The following is a 24,222-nucleotide window of genomic DNA, read 5'->3' as shown; positions in this document are numbered from 1 at the left end:
TAAACTTAACCATTACATTTTAATAATAAAAACAATACATTTTCATAATTTAACTGTAGAAAACTGAACTTGACATTAGGGACAAAACAGTACTAGATTTCTATAGGCAATCATTATTCAGGTCTCTGGTTCCACCTTGTGGTCAAATAGTATATATAGTAAATAGTATAACGGCAAATATATATATAGTAAATAGTAAATAGTATAATGGCAGCATGTAACGAGATATCACACAGTCTCACTAACATTCATGCAAAATATTACAAAAAGTATGACTGCTTGAATTCATCATGAAGAGAATACATTAATCTATATCACGTTGAATACTTGTATCATGGGTGACCTGCCTGGCTTTATCATTATTACATTGGCAGGACATCATGCTTTGGTAGGTGTCCATGATTATGCAATACAAACAGATCATTACAGTTCTTTGTATAAAAAAAAGACAGCAAGTTAATGAAATTCATCAATCAAAATGCTTTTCATGAAGAGTGCAAAAATAGAAAAGCATATTATAGGTAAACCTACATTTCATTTCAAAGGAAGTAAGTCTTTGATTGGTTGGAAGAGCTGCAGCTAGATGAAAAGATGTTTGGATGGCGTGAATTCAGGACAATATTCAGAATGTCAGTCTCCATAAATTAAAGTTCATATTGTGATCTCAGACCATGGATGTGTCCCAAATAGCACAGTGTTTCCTATACAAAAGCAGTGCACTATATAGGGAGCCATAAACAGACCATGATGTTTTATTAAACTAGGGAAGTCAGTTAAGAACAAATTCTTATTTACAATGATGGCCTAGGAACAGTGGGTTAACTGCCTTGTTCGGGGTCAGAACGACAGTTTTCTTTTTACCTTGCCACCTCGGGATTCAATCTAGCAACCTTTCAGTTACTGGTCCAACGCTCTAAACACTAGACTCTAACCACTAGGCTACCTGCCGCCCCATTAATTTGGCAAACCCCATGATAGACAGGTTTGCCACGTAAACATTGAACAGTGATAACTTTGTCCAGAGTAGTAGAGTGGGAGGATATCATATGCTCCTCAAAGAGTAAGAGGGTTTAAGTCAGGTAATTAAAGTAATCAGGAGGGAGAAGACCTTACACTTCAGTACTATGGCATGACTCACACTTTGGCACAGTCTGTTAATACCATAGTTAGTTAGAGGACTCTAGATTGATAAAACCTGTTTTGGCATGGACTTTGCCCTTGAGTGCTTCTGCCATTTTAAAAGCAGTCAACTAGGTGGGACTTCTAAAGGGTTAAGGAAGGCTCTCATAATTACACCCAGGTCACCAGGAGGGCTGAGCCAATGAATTATACTCGTGAGCAAAACATTGATTCGCAGTATGCACCCTTTCTGTTTGCAGTGGTGGAAAAAGTACCCAATACGTTACTAAAAGTAATGATAGCTTGATACAAAATGACTCAAGTAAAAGACACACAGTAAAATTCTACTTGAGTAAAAGTCAAAGTATTTGGTTTAAAATATACTTAGTTATCAAAAGTAAATGTAATTGCTAAAATAAAGTAAAAGAAAAAGTATAAATAATTTCAAATTCCTTATATTAAGCAAAGCAAATGTTCTAGTTTTTATTTTATTTATGGATAGCCAGGGGCACGTTCCAACACTTAAACATAATTTACAAACGAAGCATGTGTGTTTAGTGAATCCGCCAGATCAGAGGCAGTGCATTGGACCATTTTCCTGTCCTGCTCAGCATTCAACATGTAACGACTACTTTTGGATGTCAAGGAAAATGTATGGAGTAAAAAGTACAATATTTTCTTAACGAATGTAGTCAAAAATATAATTAGTAAAGTACAGATACACCAAAAAACAACTTAAGTAGTACTTTAAAGTATTTTTACTTAAGTACTTTACACCACTGTTAGTTCTGTTCTGTTTGCCAACAGAAGTAGTAAAATAAGAAAATGTAAAACTTAAAAACATATCCCAGTTTGCCTATTTGCTTATGGTCTTGTCTACACCTAGCGACCTGTTTTTTTAGATGATATAAGCAAAAGATATGACATTTTATTTGGAATGGCAAGCCAGACACAATTAAAATAGCCTATTTATATAATGAAAATGAATTCGGAGGGCAGAAATGGTTCATTTTAAAGCACAGTTGGTAGAGTGTGTGTAGCACAGTTGGTAGAGCATGGTGCTTGTAACGCCAGGGTAGTGGGTTCAATTCCCGGGACCACCCATACGTAGAATGTATGCACACATGACTGTAAGTCGCTTTGGATAAAAGCATCTGCTAAATGGCATATATTATAAAGCATTAGACCTCTCACTAAATGCGTCAGTTATACTTAAATCCGAACTGGTTCGCTAGCAAATTAGTAAGAATGTCTCACCCCATGTTCAAGAATGGACCTTTTCCCTTTATTCAGATTACCACCTCTCACTTTCGGTTATTTGAATATCGTATAATCTTCAAAATATTGTTATTTTTAAAACAAGAAGAAAGTTGGTTGCAATTTCAGTTTAGTCCACCAGAAAAGACAGAACAAATAATACAACCAATATTGGTTAAACTCAAATATACTAATTGCTAAAAAAAATATTAAAAAATATATCGATAAAATAAAACGGTATAATCTTTGTTAATTATATCATAAATAGGACTGGTGGAGTTGTCACACATGCAGCTAACAAAAATATGTCTGCTCAACCCAAAATTACAACCAACTAATTGCAGCATTACTGCAAAAAAAATGGAAGAGGCAAGTGGAAGGGGGAAAAAGTAAGGAACTTGTCGGTCGTCACTGCATTAAAGACCAAATTTGGTTAAAGAAAATTAGTAAAAAAGCATACCAGTTTCATAAGGACCAAAAAATATATAAATAAATGTTTTTGCCTCAATGGTGCTGCCCGTGTGCTCACAGATGTCATAATGGGACACATAGAAAGATCACGTCTCTATCATTCTCTACGGTGGAAACACACCGTGACCAAAGCCTGACAAAGGAGCACAGACAAAGGAGATGCTCATTGGCTTGGTTCTTCACATTCACTGTGTCCACAACAAATGCTGTGGTGGTGACCAAAAATCAGAGGGGGCACAAAGTACATGAGGATGGCTGGGGGAGGGTTTATGTCCCTCCTCCGGGAGTTGGAGATTTTACATTTGTTCTTAAAACCCGAAACAGCTTTTTCCTGCCATCTATAATCATTACGCTTCATATATCTAAAAAAGATGTATATTTTACTGGTTACTTAGCAAACCCTCTTGAGCCTCTGTATCCTGGTGATACATATTATTCTCTGAATCTCTGCTAAAACCTGGGTAAAAGATTGAAAGGAATATGAGTCTTATTCAGTGCATTTAGTTATTGCGTTCTTTTCTAAAGTATACGAACCTTGTCAGCAGGCATGCCAGCTACTCTAGCTTGATTGATATCCTGAAATGGCTTCTCATTGTTAGCTAGTTATGAGGTTGGGGGAGAGGTTCCCAATCTGAATTAGCTAAAGCCAACCTCATAAAAATCATTGGTGGCTAGTAGTATTACAGAGAAACAACAATTACATACACACCTCTGTTGGTGATGACAAAACATGTCTGCTCAGTGTAACAAAAATAAAAACCTCAGTTTTAAGACCTGTTTCAGTTACTAGACATGCATTTGAGTCTGTTCTTGAAGTAAAAAAGGGAATTTTTGATTTGGACAGCATCCGATGAGGAGTAGCGGAACTTGGCGTAGGCCTTCTCACTGTGCGACTTGCCCCATGGCAACTTGATCTTAGATGCATGGTTTATGATGATGTCATCACAGGAAGCTATGTGGAGGATCCCAAGCCCGTCGATGAAGAACTCTGAGGATGCAATAAAAGATTTTTACATTTTGATCACAAAAGGAATGTCTTGTTTTCTTGTTGCAGACTTTCAGTTACAAGTCACAGTTTATGTTCTCAGTCTAGAAGGTTTCACTTAATAAATCAAATTGTATTTGTCACATGGTTCGTAAACAACAGGTGTAGACTAAAAGTGAAATGCTTAGATTGTGTTTTAGGTCATTGTCCAAGGTGAATTAATCTCCCAGTGTCTATTGGAAGGCAGACTGAACCTAGTTTTCCAATAGGATTGTGCTTAGCTCCATCCAATTTCATTTTTATAATAAAACTCCCCAGCCCTTAATGATTACAATAACATGATGCAGCCACCACCATGCTTGAAAATATGGAGAGTGGTACTCAGTAATGTATTGGATTGGATTTGCCCAAACATAAAACATTGTATTCAGGACAAAAACTCAATTGCTTTGCCACATTTATTTTGCAGTATTACTTTAGTGCCTTGTTGCAAACATGTTTTGGAATATTTGTATTCTGTAGAGGCTTCCTTCTTTTTACTCTGTCAATTAGGTTAGTATTGTGGAGTAACTACAATTCTTTTTTTTAATCCATCCTCAGTTCTCATATCACAACAACCATTAAACAATGTAAACATTTAAAAATCCCCATTGACATCATGGTGAAATCCCAGAGAAGTTTCCTTCCTCTTCAGCAACTGAGTTAGGAAGGATACTTATATCTTTGTAGAGATGGGGTGTATTGACACACTATCCAAAGCCTAATGAATAACTTCACTATTTTTTAACACATCTACCAAACGGAGCCCTTTGCGAGGCATTGACAAACCTCCCTGGTCTTTGTGGTTGAACCTGTGCTTGAAATTCACTACTAGATCGAGGGACCTTACAGATACTAGTATGAGTGGGGTACAGAGATGAAGTAGTCATTGAAAATTCAAGTTTAACACTATTATTAAACATAGAATGAGTCCATGCATCTAATACGATTTGTTAAGCACACTCCTGAACTTATTTAGGCTTACCATGACAAAGGGGTCCATCACTTATTGACTCAATACATTTTAGCAGTAGTGTAAAGTACTTAAGTCAAAATACATTAAAGTACTACTTAAGTCGTTTTTTTGGGTATCTGTAATTTACTTTACTATTTATATTTTTGACATATTTTACCTCTCTACATTCCTAAATAAAATATTGTATTTTTTACTCCATACAAAGTACTCGTTACATTTGAACGCTTAGCAGGACAGGGAAATTGTAAAATTCACCCACTTATCAACAGAACATGTGGTCATCCCTACTGCCTCTGTCCTGCTGTGGTGGTCTCACTAAACACAAATGTATCTTTTGTAAATAATGTCTGAGTGTTGGAGTGTGCCCCTGGCTATCTATACATTTTTTTAAACAAGAAAATGGTTCTGTCTACTTTGTTCCCCCTGCCCAGACGCTGTTCTTGTTTTGTTATACGTCCGCTGTTTCATCAAATGTTCACTCCCTGTACTTGCTTCTCGTCTCCAGCGTCTGTCCTTACAAATCTAAAATATATTTTGAATTGTTTAACACTTTTTTGGTTACTACATGATTCCATAGGTGTTACCTCATAGTTTTGATGTCTTCACTATTATTCTGCAATGTAGAAAATAGTAAAAATATAGAAAAACCCTTGAACGAGTCAGTGTTCTAAACCTTTTGACCAGTAGTGTATATTTTAGCAATTACATTTTTTTTTTTACAATATATTTATTGGCTTTTTATTTTAATTTTTTTTACAATTTTACAACCAGCAAAATATGACACAGATTGTGCCGCATTATTCCTTCCACCTACACAAAACACCATGGTACATGGGGACAAAAAACGCTTCCCTCACCAACACATAAACTACCCCCTCCTGGTATTAGCTTCACTGATTAACAACAACAAAAAGACACAGAATGACCTTCACATTCCATGCTAGAAAATAAACTATTCATAAAACAACTAATAATAATAATAGATTAATGAAGAAAGTAGTAATGAGGCAGCTAAGGTGACGTCTATAGAAACTGCTGAAAGTCCCCCCAGACATCAGGAAATTCAAAGGGTTTATTTCGTAAATTGTATGTTATTTTTTTCAGATGGAATATAGGAAGTTAGATCTTTTAGCCACATCTGCTTGATTGGCAGAGTGTCACTCTTCCATATAATAGCTGTGCATTTATTGGCTGCAATGACTGACAATTGAATGAATCTGGTTTTGCTACAAATATCAACTGGTAGAACAGAGTCATCTCCAAGAAGAATAAGGGAAGGATTTAGTGGTACCGTCGTATTAGTGACCTGTGATAAGATCTGAATAATGTCTTTCCAATAATTGCTTAGTTCAGGGCAGCTCAAAAACATATGCATCAGTATACCCACCCCCGTTTCACACCTTGGGCAAAATGCTGAATATTTACAATTGATCTTATACAGTCTCTGGTATAAAGTAGACCCTATGTAAAATATTGAATTGCATCAACTTGTGCCTTGTGTTAGATGAAAGACGCTGAACATCTAAAAAGAGTTTTCCCCATTTCTCATCCTCAACAATGAGACCAAGGTCATCATGCCACTTCATGCAAGCTTTCAGAGGTTCATCGTTCCCCAACAGAGCTTGAAGACCAGAGTACATGTAGGAAATGAAACCATTTAACCTCTTTCCTCTCCAGCCACAGTTTATCAGTTATAGATTTACTTATGGGCTTAATCCTGCCTCCCTGCTGAGTGGCAATATAATGCCTAACCTGTAGGTACTTGAAGAAATGAGTTTGAGGTAACTGAAAATGAGATGCCAGTTGTTGAAAGATGGGGTTATTATAGAAAGGTGTTTGTTCATATATAGATCTAAGCCCTTCTGTTTGTTTACAGACTTCCATCCATATATTTAAAGTGTTTTTAATGAAGGGGTTGTTTATGAGACCTAGCAAAGCTTTAGGTGGACTAATATAAGGTATAGATGCCAATGTAACAGCGGTCAGACACTCCTCCATCTGTCTCCAAGAGGGTGAACTTGTTGTTGTATTTTGCCATACCCACACAGCCTTTAACTGAGATGGCCAGTAATACAACAGGAAGTCAGGTAGAGTAAGTCCTCCTGAGTATGGTTTGCATAAAGTTATGAGTTTCACTCTGGAGGGTTTCCCTTTCCACAGAAATGAAGAAACCTTCCTATTAAGTTGTTTGAAAAAAACTTTGGGAAAAGAAAAGGGCGAGGTTTGAAAAAGGTAATTACATTTACTTTTGATACTTAAGTATATATGAAACCAAATACTTTGAGACATTTACTCAAGCAGTATTTTACTGGCTGACTTTCACTTGAGCAACTTTCTATTAAGGTATCTATACTTTTACTCAAGTATGACAATTGGGTACTTTTTCCACCACCAAATTTGAGCTTTTAATTTTTTATTAATTTAGAAAATGTTCTCAAAACAAATGCCACTTTGACATTATGGGGTATTGTGTGTAGACAGTGACACAAAATCTAAATTTAATACATTTTAAATTCTGGCTGTAACACAATATAATGTGGGAAAGTGAAGGGGTGTGAGTGAACACTTTTTGAAGGCACTGTATGGGATAAGTGAAAAGAGTTAGTGCAAAGAGGGTCAATGTAGATAGTCCGGGTAGTTATTTGGTTATCTATTTAGTAGATTTATGGTTTGGGGATAGAACCTGTTCAGGGTTCTATTGCTTCCATCGGTACCGCTTGCAGTGCGGTAGCAGAGAGAACAGTCTATGGCTGGAGTCTTTGACAATTTTTAGGGCCTTCTGACACCGCCTGGTATAGAGGTCCTGGATGGCAGGGAGCTCGGCCCCAGTACTCCCTGTTCACCCACGACTGCTCGGCCACGCACGACTCCAACACCATCATCAAGTTTGCTGATGACAACTAACCCTATAGAACATTTGTGGGCAGAACTGAAAAAGCGTGTTCGAGCAAGCAGTCCAACAAACCTGACTCAGTTACACCAGCTCTGTCAGGAGGAATGGACCAAAATTCACCCAAATTATTGTGGGAAGCTTGTGGAAGGCTACCAGAAACGTTTGACCCAAGTTAAACAATTTAAAGGCAATGCTACCAAATACTAATTGGGTGTATGTAAACTTCTGACCCACTGGGAATGTGCGGAAAGAAATTAAAGATTAAATAAATTATTCTCTCTACTATTATTCTGACATTTTGTATTTGGTGCTTTAGTGACAAAACAGATGGCACTGTGATAGACTACATCCAATTTGCTGAGTAGAGTGTTGGAGGCTATTTTGTAAATGACATCGCCGAAGTCAAGGATCGGTAGGATAGTCAGTTTTACAATGGTATGTTTGGCAGCATGAGTGAAGGAGGCTTTGTTGTAAAATAGGAAGCCGATTCTAGATTTCATTTTGAATTGGAGATTCTTAATGTGAGTCTGGAAGGAGAGTTTACAGTATAGCCAGACACCTAGGTATTTGTAGTTGTCCACATATTCTAAGTCTGAACCGTCCAGAGCAGTGATGCTTGTCGTGCAGGTGGGTGCGGGCAGCAATCAGTTGAAGAGCATGCATTTAGTTTTACTAACATTTAAGAGCAGTTGGAGGCCACGGAAGAAGGAGAGTTGTATGGCATTGAAGCTTGTTTGGAGGTTTGTTAACACAGTGTCCAAAGAAGGGCCAGATGTAACAGAATGGTGTCGTCTGCGTAGAGGTGGATCAGAGAATTACCAGCAGCAAGAGCGACATCATTGATATATACCTAGTGGTGATGCAGGCAGTCAAGGTGTTCTCAATGGTGCAGCTGTAGAACTTTTTTTATGATAAGAGGGCCCATTCCAAATCTTTTCAGATTTCTGAGGGGGCAGAGGTGTTGTCGTGCCTTCTTTCACGACAGTGTTGGTGTGTGTCTGTGTGTGGACCATGTTAATTCTTTAGTGATGTGGAAACTGAGGAACATGAAGCTCTTCGACCCGTTCCACTACAGACCTGTTGATGTGGATGGGGGAGTGCTCGGCCCTCCTTTTCCTGTAGTCCACAAAAAGCTCCATTGTCTTGCTGACATTGAGGGAGAGATTGTTGTCCTGGCACCACACTGACTTGTCTCTGACCTCCTCTCTATAGGTGGTTTCATCGTCGTCTGTGATCAGGCCTAATGCCGTTTTGTTTTCAGCAAACATAATGATGGTGTTGGAGTTGTGCGTGGCCAGGATGTTGTAGGTGAACAGGGAGCACAGGAGGGGACTAAGCACACACCCCTGGGGGTATTACACCTAAAGTATGTTGGTCTTTTGCTGTTCCTTTGATTTGTGTTAACACAATTAAAATAAAGGCAATATTTTGATCAGAAATAAGGAAAACCTCTGGGCTCTAGTGATGAGACAAAGACACTCACCTAGATGAGCCACACGGTTCAGACGAGGATCGAATCCCACTTGCTGCATCTTGTCTGTCCTCCCCATGAAGAAGTTGATAACAGCGTCGGCGAGGACACAGTTAGGAAAGCCCTCAATGACATGATGGTATCCATTTCTGATGTGTATACAGTCCCCCTCCTCACCCCCTTCCTCCACTGAGATGGTGTGGCGGTAAGTAGCAGTGTAGCCTGTCGCTTCTCTCACAGCACCCCCCACCTGGGGTAACAGACACAAAAAGAACAAAATGAGTGGAAAGATAATACGAGTGACCACAAATGAGTTGCCACAAGCTTCCCTCACAGCACCAGCCACCTGTGATCACACACACACACACACACACACACACACACACACACACACACACACACACACACACACACACACACACACACACACACACACACACACACACACACACACACACACACACACACACACACACACACACACACACACACACACACTGCCGGTGCACCCATCATAGACCGTTGACCTGATATAACCAAGCAGAACTCTTAGTTTGTATAACCACTTCAAAACCAGAGGATGTACATTCCACAGGTACAGGAACTGAGTCGGTAGCAAACCCTCTTTTAATGTCACAGTGGAAAACTAAACCACAACTGGCAAGTTGTCAAAAAACAGACAAAACAAGTCACTCAGGTTAGCACAGCTCTATTTCATCACAGCTCTAGATAACAACACTTCCGGCTCAAAAGCAGTATTTCCTGACTAACTGATCTTTCAGAAAGTTTTCACAACCTTAGACTGTTTTCTCATTTTGTTGTGTTACAGCCGTGAGACTGTTTACTCCTTTTGTTGTGTTACAGCCTGAATATATTGTCCCTGGCCTACACACAATACCCCATAATGTCAAAGTGGAGTTTTGTTCTGTCCCTGGCTTACACACAATACCCCATAATGTCAAAGTGGAGTTTTGTTTTGTCCCTGGCCTACACACAATACCCCATAATGTCAAAGTGGAGTTTTGTTTTGTCCCTGGCCTACACACAATACCCCATAATGTCAAAGTGGAGTTTTGTTTTGTCCCTGGCCTACACACAATACCCCATAATGTCAAAGTGGAGTTTTGTTTTGTCCCTGGCCTACACACAATACCCCATAATGTCAAAGTGGAGTTGTGTTCTGTCCCTGGCCAACACACAATACCCCATAATGTCAAAGTGGAGTTTTGTTTTGTCCCTGGCCTACACACAATACCCCATAATGTCAAAGTGGAGTTTTGTTTTGTCCCTGGCCTACACACAATACCCCATAATGTCAAAGTGGAGTTTTGTTTTGTCCCTGGCCTACACACAATACCCCATAATGTCAAAGTGGAGTTTTGTTTTGTCCCTGGCCTACACACAATACCCCATAATGTCAAAGTGGAGTTTTGTTTTGTCCCTGGCCTACACACAATACCCCATAATGTCAAAGTGGAGTTTTGTTTTGTCCCTGGCCTACACACAATACCCCATAATGTCAAAGTGGAGTTTTGTTTTGTCCCTGGCCTACACACAATACCCCATAATGTCAAAGTGGAGTTTTGTTTTGCCCCTGGCCTACACACAATACCCCATAATGTCAAAGTGGAGTTTTGTTTTGTCCCTGGCCTACACACAATACACCATAATGTCAAAGTGGAGTTTTGTTTTGTCCCTGGCCAACACACAATACCCCATAATGTCAAAGTGGAGTTTTGTTTTTATGCAACATTTTTACAAATGTAATAAAAAATGAAAAGCTTGAGTCAATAAGTATTCAACCCCTTTGTTATGGCCAGCCTAAATAGTTCAGGAGTAAAAATGTGCTTAACATGTCACATAATAAGTTGCATGGACTGTTTAACATGCTTTTTGAACAATTCAATCATCTCTGTATCCCACACAAACACTTATCTGTAAGGTCCCTCTGTCGAGCAGTGAATTACAAACATTGATTCAACCACAAAGCCCAGGGAGGTTTTCCAACGCCTCGCAAAGGGCACCTATTGGTAGATGGGTACAAAATAAAAAGCAGACATTGAATGTCCCTTTGAGCATGATGAAGTTATTAATTACACTGTGTATGGTGTATCAATATACCCAGGTCACTACAAAGATACAGGCGTCCTTCCTAACTCAATAGCCAGAGAGGAAGGAAACTGCTCAGGGATTTCACCACAATACAAAAGTAATTGACGGAGTGAAAAGAAGAAATCTGTACAGAATAAAATATATTCTAAAACATGCATCCTGTTCGCAACAAGCCATTAACTAAAGTAATCAACTTTTTGTTCTGAATACAAAGTGTTTGTTTTATTGGATTTGCCCCAAACATATCACTGAGTAGTACTCTTAATATTTTCAAGCATAGTGGTGGCTGCCTCATGTTATGGGTATGCTAGTAATCGTTAAGGACTTGGGAGTTTTTCAGGATACAAAATAAACGGAATGTAGCTAAGCACCGGCAAAATCTTAGAGAAAAACCTTGTTCAGTCTGCTTTCCACCAGACACTGGGACATGAATTCACCTTTCAGCAGGGCAATAATCTAAATCACAAGGCCAAATCGACACTGGAGTTTCTTACAAAGAAGACACTGAATGTTCCTGAGTGGCCGAGTTACAGTTTTGACTTAAAATCTAATTCTATGGCAACACCTGAAAATGGTTGTCTAGCAATGATCAACAACCAATTTGACAGAACTTGAAGAATTATTAAAAGAATAGTACCTTCAGAAAGTATTCATTCACACCCTTAGATTTGTTTCTTATTTTGTTGTGTTACAGCCTGAATTTAAAATGTAGATATTTTATCTCCTAAAATCATGTTTTGCATGCAAGCCTTTCAAACTAGTATTGCTAAAATCAAGTTATGCAAGGAAGTTTTGCAAGTCAGTAAACAACAGTTACCATACATGAATTATGCTTGTACTTTATCCAGTAATATTGGGCCAAATTCAAAGCTAAGACATCATAAATAACTTTGGACTTCGATCACATTTTCACCTGCCAGGATGAGGCTCTTCGACTAACCAATCACCGCTCTCAGCTCTCATGCAGTTTTGAATGTTGCTAGGTTACTTGTGGGTGTGGTTTTGCTCCAGGTTTGGAGTGGATAGAAAGTCACCCCGTAGCCTAGGCTACTGTATGAAACCCCTTTGGGAACTCACCACAAACAGTTTAATCCAGCCCAAAAAACATTATACGTACATGCCAATATGACTTTCACTTTGAGAACTCGGTTCCCATGCGCGCCCCCTTCCCCAATTCCACCCCAGGTTCTACTATGGTTCTACCCTGGTTTTAATCATTCCTCTCAGAGAGGCCTCACCCTCATTACTCACCAGGTCCAGATCTATGAGCACGCACACGCAAACACACACAAACACACACCATGTCCAGGGTGGTCTTCTCCAGGATCTCCACCATATTCTCCAGTCTGGTGTTGGAGGTGAAGAGGAAGTCGTCGTCCACCCACAGCACATACTTGGTGGTCACCTGAGAGACAGCCAGATTTCTCCCTGCAAACCAACCCTGCACAGAGGTGGACAGACAGGACAAAGACTTAATTACCAATTTGGCAATAGCCAAACATTTGATAGCCAAGCTGTTCTTAAATCCTGGACATGGAGACCCTCAGAGTACCAGGAGGGAATCACAAGTAAATTAAATACTGGGCTGGAACAAAAGGACAACTTGTGGGTCCCCCAAGACCAGAAATGAGAGATTGCTGTGATGAAACAGGAGCTACACTTCCCAAAATAAAGTTTGCTTACCTTCCCAAACGGCATAATGTAATGTTCAATGTGTGGACCCATCACTGGCTGGGGGTGCTCGTTGTCATCTGCTATCACTATGGCGACAGTGGGATAGAACTCCCGTATGCTGTCAATCAGATCCTGCAGTTTGTCATAACGCAGAAATGTCTTGGTAGCTATGGTGACAAGTGAGCTTATGTTGTATTCTGAGGAAAAAGGAAAGGTGTGTTTGTACCCAATTATGAATATTCGTACTTATATTTATCTTCAGTTATTTTCATAATACAGAAATCATCCCCCATATGATGCAAAATGCATAATTGTTTTATTTAACTAGGCAAGTCAGTTAAGAACAAATGATTATTTACAATGACGGCCTACCCCAACCAAACCCTAACCTGGACGATGCTGGGCCTATTGTGCGCCGCCCTATGGAACTCCCAATCACGGCCGGTTATGATACAGCCTTGCACCAAGGTTTGTAGTGACGCCTCTAGCACTGAGATGCAGTGCCTTAGACCGCTGCACCACTCGGGATACCTACGTGATGACGTCTATATTTTGAAAGTTACATGTCTTGAAAACTTGATTGCTGACAAGCAAAACATTTTGGGACTATGTCAACAATGGACTAATAAAACAAAAACCAAAAGATAGTTTTGGGGTGGAATTGTCCTAGAAGTACTTTAATGTAATAGATTCCCCATCAAATGGGCCAAAATAGCTTATTTAGCAACAACAACAAAAATTCTCAAGCAAGAATTTTGCTAGGACTGTCTGTGAGTGGTCTGAGTGGGGAGAGCAAAACTGAACACTAGCTGTCATTGGTAGAAAGATTTGGAACTCTTTTAACCAATTTACAGCATGGTGATGTCACCTTGGAAAGCCTAAAACTCCTAGATGGCCCTGTGTAGATTGCATTTTCAACCAGCAACTATCAAGAAATAAGAAATAAGATCAAATTTGTTAACACTTTCATCAGCTGTTATACAATTTGATACAAAACACAGGAAAAACTGAATTTTGACTTCACTGGGCCTTAAACAACATTGCAAAATTTAGGACCTTGGATCCCTACGATAACTGTACAGATACAAATAACTATACAGTGGTCAAATGCCAAATGAACAACCCATACAGTACATACCTCCAGTGTAACCTGAGTGATAGAGCTTGGGAATAACAGCATGTCCAACCTTTATGGTAAAAACGGACTGGTGTCCATCAGTCTCAAACTGCACTGGAATAGAGCAGAGAAACATATCTCATCACTCTAATATCTCAAGTGTATCACATTACAGTATAGTTCGTTAGTAGTTAAATATAATCAATTGAACAAAACAAAAAATGTACTTCACTTCACATTCAATACCTAATGGTCAATAAGAGATCAAGCTTGTTTAACAGTAGGTCTACAGATACTTGTTATTTTTGTAACATCCACATTAACATATGGAAATGATTAGTGACAACACAGTTATTGTTGTACACAAGACAGTTATTGTTGTACACAACACAGTTATTGTTGTACACAACACAGTTATTGTTGTACACAACACAGTTATTGTTGTACACAAAACACTGCTTCCCCTAGTCTGTCTCTAACATCTCTTTCCCCAAACAGCTCACTTAGAATCGCTCTCTACACTCAAAGTCTCGTTCAGCAAACAAGCTGTAATCTATAGTCTACCACACCTACATTGCAACATGGAATGTCAAATACCACATCAACTGCTTTTTCTCCAGTTGCGCAATGATCTCTTCCCTAAACACGGACTGTGTAATTATAGTGGAGGCTAGTTGTGTGCCCCTTCCAGGGAATAATAGACAGGTTTATAAAGAATTTGAGACATGCAGGAAATGATGCGTTGTGTTTCTATCTCTGTGTTGTCGTACTGAAGTAAAAAGTGAGTGGAATGACAGGGAGTGGAATGACAGGGAGTAGCATGATAATGGGGTATTGGGTGGTGGGAGTTGAGAACGGAACAAAAGACACATTTCTGTTGTTTGCTGTTACTAAATGGACAATAAAGTTGTATTGTATAGTATGGCATACAGCTCCTGTACAGCTGCAGGCACTAATAAGTTAGTTTTCAAACCCCTGTATTGCAGTATCAGAACTCAGGACTAGACACACACTGAGGGTCTGACCAACCTGTGTCAGCCGTCCTAGGGTGGAACAAGGTGTTGGTGTAGGTGACAAACTGTAGCTGTCTGTTCAGAGTGGAGAGGAGTCTACTGGACAAAGTCATGTGCATCACTCCCTGTCCTCTAATGGAGACCCCGTCTACGGTGGCTAACACATCAAATGTCCCCAGGGTAGCAGTCAGATTCACCTAAAGGACATGATAGGGAGGATTCAGTTTAATTCAAATAACTAGCCTGCTTGGGGCAATTACAATGGTAACAAAATGACTGTAGATCACTTTATGTTAAACATGAATCAACATTTTATATTTTAGCAGACACTCTTGTTCCGAGCGACTTATAGGTTAAGTGCCTTGCTCAAGGGTACATAGACAAATGGTTCAACTCCCTGAGCCGACAAGGTGAGCAAACAACCTTTCGGTTACTGGCTAAACGCTCTAACCGCTAGATTACCTGCCACTACAACAAACATATACTGAAACAAACACATAAACTCAACATGTAAAGTGTTGGTCCCGTGTTGCATGAGCTGAAATAAAACATCCCAGAAATGTTCCATGTGGACAAAGTTTCATTTTATCGATGTAAATTTGAATGCACAGAGATAGCGTGACGATATCCTGAGGCACATTGTCGTGCCATTCTCACCTCATGTTTCAGCATGGTAATGCACGGCCACATGTAGAAAAGATCTGTATACAAGTCGTGGAAGCTGAAAATGTCCCAGTTCTTCATTGGCCTGAATACTCACCAGACATGATGGTACCTATTGAGCATGTTTGGGATGCTCTGGGTCAACATGTACGACAGCATGTTCCAGTTCCCGCCAATATTCGGCAACTTCGCACAGACATTGAGGGGAAGTGGGACAACATTCCGCAGGCCACAATCAACAGATTGATCAACTCTATGTAAAGGAGAAGTGTCGTGGTGCAAGAGGCAAATTGTTTCCAATTTCATGAAACTAGGCATATGTCGCAAGCCCCGATTTTCCAGGAGAGCCATTTGAACGTTTATTTTTTATCAAAATAGATTTTTTTGGCAGAAATGTGTATTTATTTTTATTTATTAACCTTTATTTAACCAGGAAGGGCTCATTGAGATTAGAATCTCTTTTTTCAAGAGCACCCTGGCCAAGATAGGCAGCACCAAGTCATTACAAAAGTAAACATGAAAAACTACAAGTAATCTAGTAAAAAACATTGAATTCACAAGAGTATAAAACAGCAAATTAAAAACATTGACAGATCAGGGAATCAGCCTCAAAATCCTTCATCAGAGATTTAAAAACACCAATCGGGACAAGTTCTTCCAAGACAATGGCGCAGAGTACATAAAAGCCCTTTTACCAAATTCAGTTTGTACATTTGGAACAGTTAGCAGGATAAAGACCAGCGAACGAGGAGACGACCCACCACATTTCTGAACAATAAAAACGCACAGATAAAAAGGTAGTAAACCCAAAATGTAAATCAAAGTATACCAGTGACTGAGCCTACGAGTAACTAGAGAAGACCAGCCAACCCTGCTATACAAAGTGCAGTGGTGCGTAAGGGTTTTGCAGTTTAAAATAAATCTCAAAGTGCCATGGTAAAGAGTGTCAATTGATCTCAAACACTGAGATGAAGCATTCATATTTAAAATATCCCCATAGTCTAGTAAAGGCGTAAATGTAGCTGATACTAGCCTCCTTCTGACTTCAAAAGAAAAACAGGCCTTATTCCTAAAATAAAATCCCAATTTCAGCTTAAATTTTTTTGTAAGTTGTTGAATATGCAATTTAAAAGAGAGGCCGTCATAAATTAAAATTCCAATATATTTATATGAGGTTACAACCTCAATCTCCTTGCCCTGACAGGTAGTAATAGGTGAAAGGTTCAGAGGTATATTTCTTGCATTAGAAAACACCATTAGTTTAGTTTTGTCAGTATTGAGGATAAGCTTAAATTGACACAAGGTATGTTGAACAGTATAAAAAGCAGTTTTCATGTTCTGGAAAGGTTTTGTAAGAGACGAGGCACAACAGTAAATAACAGTATCATCAGCATAAAAATTAAGTTGTGCATTTTGGACCTTTTTGTCTAAATCATTTATATAAATAGTGAATAAGAGAGGACCAAGTACAGTGCCTTGGGGCACACCATTCAAGACAGACAATTTAACAGACATAAGCCCATCAAATTGAGTGCACTGAGTTCTATCAGACAGATAGTTAGCAAACCATGCCTTCTGGAACATGTGAAGTTTCATGTGCCTTAATAACAAACTTGTATGCCATCTGAAAATACAAATAATAGTGTTCAATTACAAGCCTTATTGGTTAAGTCACAGAAAAAGCCAGCAACCTTCCCGCTAGCCATGATTGGCTGAGATAATGAGTGGGCTAGATATGCCGAGAGAGGAGTTCAGATTGGTCTGCCATAAAGAAGGCTTCTGTCTATTTGAGTTGGTCAGTCTGTGTTGGTAATCCTGTAGAACACAGCTTTTTTTAAATGTATAGTGTAGTGGAGCTGCATACGTGTTGCTCTGCACTTTCTGGAGGATCGAAATCAGTGGAATTAGAGTTTGATAGCTAAAGAGATGGAGAAAACACCTGTCTCCGGATTACATCTTCAAACTAAAAGCATCAGTGGCATGGCATCCGTGACAGGGAGACGAGTCCATCATGCATGATGATGTATACGGGTAAGATAGTCTAGCTAGCTACATTTTCAGATATTACACATTTCTAATTGTGGCAGAAAGTTGTTTCATTTCAAGCTAACTGGCTCCCTAGCTAACGTTATGTGTATGACATTATTATTCGTATCCCATAACCATTTTCTTGGCTAGTTAGAGCCTAATGTTAGCTAGTTAACATTGAACCTGGTTGGTTAGCTCCCAGCAGATTCATGCAGGGTAGTAACGACATGATTTGGCACTATGTTCCTTGTTGTTTAACTAGCTACCATTAGCTGGCTGGCGCATTAGCTAACATTACGTGACGTGTATGATCTTAAATGTTGTTTACCTAGCTAGGTTCATTGTTTACCTAGCTAGCTAGCTCCATGTCTTAACCAGTTAAATGTTAGGTGGCGCTATTTTAATTTTTGGATGAAAAACGTTCCCGTTTTAAACAAGATATTTTGTCATGAAAAGATGCTCGACTATGCATATAATTGACAGCTTTGGAAAGGAAACACTCTGACGTTTCCAAAACTGCAAAGATATTGTCTGTGAGTGCCACAGAACTGATGTTACAGGCGAAACCCAGATAAAAATCCAACCAGGAAGTGCCGCATTTTTTAAAACCGCCTCATGCCAATGACTTATATGGCTGTGAATGAGCTACGAATGAGCTTACATTCTCCACGTATTCCCCAAGGTGTCTACAGCATCGTGACGTCTTTTTACGCATTTCCATTGAAGAATAGCCGTAAGGGACCATATTTAGCAAGTGGTCACATGGCGTCTCCCGCAGAAAAGCTTGCGTAAAATACTGAGGTAACCATTTTTCCAATCGCTTCTTATGAGAAAACAATTGCCTCGACGGATATATTATCGAATATATATGTTAAAAACAGCCTATGCTAGGCTCTGCTGGCAGCAGGCAACATTTTCACGAAAATAAGAAAAGCAACCAAATTAAATCATTTACTTTTGAAGAACTTCGGATGTTTTCACTTAGGAGACTCCCAGTTAGATAGCAAATGTTGCTTTTTTCCAAAAATATTATTTTTGTAGGCGAAATAGCTCCCGTTTGTTCATCATGCTTATGCCATGATAAACTTACACAAATGCTTGTTCACAAGTTCATCAACTTTCAAAGCAGAATTACTTTCCCATTGTTCCTTAAAAATGGAGTGTATGATATACCATTTTGCAGCTCTGAGTCTCTAATTTAATCCAATGTAAAAAATAAAAATAAACATTTCAAATGTTGCTATATAGGACCACACAATTGTGGTCACAATTGTGGTCTGATCAGATACGGACTGGTTTTCTGTTCCACGCACCCTACCTTTTTTTCAAGGTATCTGTGACTAACTGTTGCATATCTGTATTCCCAGTCATGTGAGATCCATAGATTAGGGCCTAATGTATTTATTCAAATTGACTGATTTCCTTATATGAACTGTAAGTCTGTGAGATCTTTGTAATTTTTGCATGTTGCGTTTATGTTTTTGTTCAATGTAGTATTATAAATGGAGATAAACTTACTGTATGAAGTTGTCTATGCTTTTCTTTCAGCCCCAACCCTTAAAAAAGAGAAGAGAATTCCATCTTCAGTCATAAGGTCAGGTTAGTTTTGTTTTAACTGTTCTACAGTTATGGTTGGGGCAAAGGCGATATTTACAACAAAGCTGCAAAAATCCCTTCTGTCTAGAGTGTAAATCTTTTCAGTGATCTTACCAGGGATAATGATAGTCTTGAGAGGGCGAACCTCCACCCCCTGGGTAGGGTACTGTAGGGGACTGTTGGCTTCTGCTATAACAAGGAGGTCTGCGGGAGTCTGGTACCTGCAGCCAACATGGAGAGGTTAGCCAGACTAGAAATAAGCTCAAGCTAAAGTATGTTGATGTAATGTACTTTTTATTTTGTATCTTTATTTTTAACAGGAAGACATATTGAGACCTAGGTCTCTTTTACAAATGCACCCTGTATACACAACACACACACACACACACACACACACACACACACACACACACACACACACACACACACACACACACACACACACACACACACACACACACACACACACAGAGAGAGAGAACATCAAGTTGAAATGTGTTTTGAATTTTGTTCCAGCATCATGCTGCATTAAAACTAAAAGCAGCATTGTAAACACGTCATGTACGTCACATATTTTCAATGGAAGGAGAGAAGGCAAAGAAGGGTGGGCCCATAACTTGAAAACAGTGGGGAGTTACAGTATATAGTTGCAAGGTGCACAGCAAAGCAAATCATTAAATTCCAATGCACTGCAAAGCACAACACAACACTTCAGTGTACAGTACAGTCACCTCTGCTGGAAGCTGTTGTACTCCTGCTGCCTGCGACTTTTCACCTGAGCCAGCTCTGCCTCCTGGAAGGCTGTGTGGAAGTCATCCTGGGCCCAGACACGGGGGAACAGCACTTGGGCAAAAGGCAGGTCGATGGCAGGCTTCTTATCTGCCTCACACACACACACGTTCATTGCCAGACGCCTGAATGAGATTAATGAAGAGCGTTGTGCACGGTTGGTAAGAGTATGGGACAAAATAAGTCACTATTAGTGCAATGAAAACCATGCAGGTTGATTTGATTGAGTCGAATCAGGAAGTAGTTCGAAATTTGAAACGCAATGAAGAAAATTGTAATTGGACCTTGAATTTCAGTTTGGCCGAATTCAAATGGAATTGCGAAATGGAATATGTACAAAAATACATCCATTTTATCTAGAGATATCTCTTTTTATATTCTTTGCATTGGATACGTCTCAATCTACCACATCCACCAATGTCACACTGCGATGAAAGGTGGCAGCGCTAGAGGGTTTTTGAAAATCAGTCCTCTCGCGAAAACATCTATAACGTTTTATGACCCCCATAAGTGTCACACGACTCTGAAGGAAACCAGTACCCGTTTAAAACAAATAATGGAAGTATGAATGTAGTTTTTTTTGTCTACCCCCCAAAAATTGGTTAAATATGTGTAAAAAATGTAAATGCATATATATTTATTTATGTATTTATTTCCCGAGTTCTCTTATATTTCCTAGATTTAAGACACACTTCCAAACATTGTTTTGTATTTGTTACTTTGTGACTATCATTTTTTCCATTTATGAATGTGTTATACATGTGTTATACCATTTGCACATATGAACTCACCCTGCCACACTTTCCTTCAGGACATATGAGATATTGTCATAACCATTCTGGACATTTTGCAGCCTCTCCTTCAGAACCTTCTGTGCCTTGTAGCTCTGGCCTGGTCCCACGTCAACAGTGGTGGTGGCCCTTTGAGTCCAACAGCGGAGGAGGGCGAATAGTAGCAGTGGAGATAAAATGACGAGGTATGTTTTCTTCTGAACGAGGCAGCGCATCATGGACACAGTCAGACACCGATCGATGTCACTAAAGGACAGATCGGACCAATAAGACACTAGTCAGCCATGTGTTCAAATACATGGGTATTTTATTATTTTATTATTATTATTATTATTATTTATTATTATTATTTATTATTATTATTATTTTATTATTATTAGCTTTTGAAATACTTATTTTCTATGTATTTGAGTCATTTCAAATAATGTGACACAAAACCACTGCTTCTATTGAAAGTATTTGAAAGTATTTTCAAATAACTTCCAATGATGGCCTTCTATTTGAAAATATGTTCAAATAGATTATTTCAAATAGCAAAACAGGCAATATGTATTTTCAAATATATGCTAATACTTTAAGTGTATTTCAAAAAGAGTCAAATAAATGGAAACTATATACATATTAGATGTGCATAAGCCATTTTCTATTTGATACTTTTTGTACACAAAATACAGCCGTCTCAAAGTATTTACCATCATGACAAGCAAATTACATAATAGTAACATTTTCAAAAGTTAGTGTACTTGGTCACTATGGCTATGAATAGTGACAGTGGAGCACATGGAGGGGAATTCCAATTTTGTCAGGAAATGATAGAAAACAAATATTTATTTATTTATTGTACTTCAATACCAAATAGGCTATAATAATTAGATTTTTTTAAATTATGTTTTCGGGCCCATTAGTTCTAGTGAAGGGAAATCTTAACGCTACAGCTTACAATGACATTCTAGATGATTCTGTGCTTCCAACTTTGTAGCAACAGTTTTGGGGAAGGCCCTTTACTGTTTCAGCATAACAATACCCCCATGCACAAAGCCAGATCCATACAGAAATGGTTTGTTGAGATCGGTGTGGAAGAACTTGACTGGCCTGCACAGAGCCCTGACCTCAACCCCATTGAACACCTTTGGCATGAATTGGAAGGAATGGTCTGTTCTATATCTTCAATAAAAATTCAACATGTACAACAATGACATTAAAATGTTTATTTTTGAGGCAAAGGTGTATTAAATTACAATTGATATTGATGATTTTTCCCATGTGAACCTTATATGCTAGTTCTTAAGATAATGTCTAAAGTAATGTAACATATTACGATTTTGATGTGGTAAATACATGTTTCTGAGCATCATCAAGGCATTTATGGACATTTAGACATGACAATGATGAATGCATATAATTAAGAAAAATTCGAAATAGTAAAAATATATATGTTAAATGTTATATAATGTTACATTTCTGTAATTTCCTTTAAAACTAAAAAATCTAATTTTATGACTTGGTGGTAATGACATTTCCCCTCAGGTATTTGAGGAAACCGATAAAAATCTTGATATTCTTAAATAGTATGGTCTCAGCCACTATTAGATCTTGTTTCCGGACAGAGTAAATAACATATTCAGATAGAACATTGAACAAAACATTGAACATCCAAAAGTGCGCGTCTTTGCAAAATCAACCATACAGAAACAGGATATAGCTAACATTCCACTCCTTCTACTCTTTGTCACATGCCAAAGATGTTTAGCGTGACAGGGGTAGCAAGGAGTGGCATGATAGCTAAACAGACTGGTACCCATACCTATGAGCCGTTCCGGCTCAACGCTACTTACTTAAATGCTTAAATAGAGCTTAGCCTAAATACTGTTTTACCTGCATGTGCCCACTCTGTTCAGTTAATTTGCTATTTTATTATATTCTGTCTTAGAGCTTGACTGAATAAAGATCTGTGGATTACACAGACATTGTCTTCTCAGAAATAATGACACCTGACATTAACGGTCACTAATATTTGTATCAGAAATAAAATGTCACTGGTGTTGTCACTTCTAATGGGAAAGGGTCATCATATTTTACAGGGAATGATAGGACTTGAAATTGGATATATAGTATGACATTGGCAGTGTCAACGTGACATTAAGATTCAAACGAGAGCTGTGCCGTAGGCTATTACAGATAACACATGTAGTAGTTTGTATAGTGGACTAGAAGAGAGTCAGTATGCACCCAAATATAACACTTGAATGTTGGCCTATCTACACTCAAACACACACGTATAGGCATAATGGAACAAAACATGCAATTTAATCTTATTGTAATAATAGTCGTTGTCAATGTTTAAACAACTGGTCAAATTTAGTTGATCAATTGTTAATCAAGATAAAATCAAATAAATAAGTATTATCTTACAGTGTGACAGGAGAGAAAGTTCTTTGTCCAATATCGGCTCAATAACCACTTATCCATCCAGTTTTTATGCGAGTGAAGTCATCCCATATGTTAAAAAAAAACACACAAAAAACATGACGGCTGCGACTATGTTTGTTCGTTCGAAATGCGGAGATCTTTTGCTATCGGTAAAATGAATTATGCAACCAACGGCGGGGGAAACGCCTTTATGAGCATGTATTGATATAATAATCAGAATATCGAAGTAAAATTGAGGTCACGCTATGATATATTGTGTGGTCCTCCCTCTACTTGGGAAACCATGCAGTTTATTAATGAAATAATTAATTAATTAATTTTAAAAAACTATCCGTAGAGTTGAAAATGTGATGCAAACACACTGAACGTCGCAAAAAGGAATGTACATATTTAAAGTAGCATAGTCTAATAATCTCGAATAGGCACACTTCGATAATTCAGATGTAGTAGAAACGTACCTGTCAAAATAGTTTCATTTAGCGCGCTGCTTTCACAGTTTGAGGTGCGTGCCCTTTCAAGTATAGTTGTAGTAGGCATTCTGCTGAAAGTCATCTCCTGCCACTTTCTATTGGTGTCCATGATGTGCTCAGAGCTTTAAATAGCCTACCATAAATACATACTTGCAAATTAATGAATGTGAAATAAAGTTAACTATAGGCCTAGTCATATTCAAAATGTAGAAATTCCATAATATGTCATGTAAGCCTAGGCTATTTGCAGTCAAATAATGCGCTCAGCAAAACTCAGGTCAGTAGGTTGCTATGGACCGCCTAAATCCGCCTTGATATCCACTATAAA

The 24,222-nt window shown here is 38.6% G+C and overlaps 1 protein-coding gene across 3 annotated transcripts; it reads right to left on the bottom strand.

The window, feature by feature from the left end:
• LOC118376214 (beta-1,4 N-acetylgalactosaminyltransferase 1-like) lies at positions 1-24,222 on the bottom strand. 3 transcript variants are annotated; one of them, XM_035762902.2, is made up of 11 exons: positions 23,883-24,222; positions 20,995-21,240; positions 20,146-20,328; positions 19,529-19,635; positions 19,337-19,374; positions 15,144-15,324; positions 14,136-14,228; positions 13,007-13,194; positions 12,624-12,764; positions 9,224-9,461; positions 1-3,835 (listed from the first exon to the last, which is right to left on the bottom strand). In XM_035762902.2, exons 2-11 carry the CDS (start codon positions 21,210-21,212, stop codon positions 3,627-3,629), a joined length of 1,596 nt encoding a protein of 531 aa, XP_035618795.1. In that variant the 5' UTR covers positions 21,213-21,240; positions 23,883-24,222; the 3' UTR covers positions 1-3,626. The 3 variants fall into 3 exon arrangements, with proteins under 3 accessions (XP_035618795.1, XP_035618794.1, XP_052340897.1); XM_035762901.2 differs by lacking the exon at positions 23,883-24,222 and adding an exon at positions 23,407-23,851; XM_052484937.1 differs by lacking the exons at positions 15,144-15,324; positions 20,146-20,328; positions 20,995-21,240; positions 23,883-24,222 and having other exon boundaries at positions 19,529-19,630.

This window comes from Oncorhynchus keta, chromosome 28 (assembly GCF_023373465.1).
Source record: "Oncorhynchus keta strain PuntledgeMale-10-30-2019 chromosome 28, Oket_V2, whole genome shotgun sequence".
Classification (NCBI taxonomy): domain Eukaryota; kingdom Metazoa; phylum Chordata; class Actinopteri; order Salmoniformes; family Salmonidae; genus Oncorhynchus; species Oncorhynchus keta.
This window is presented reverse-complemented; position numbering and strand designations above follow the sequence as displayed.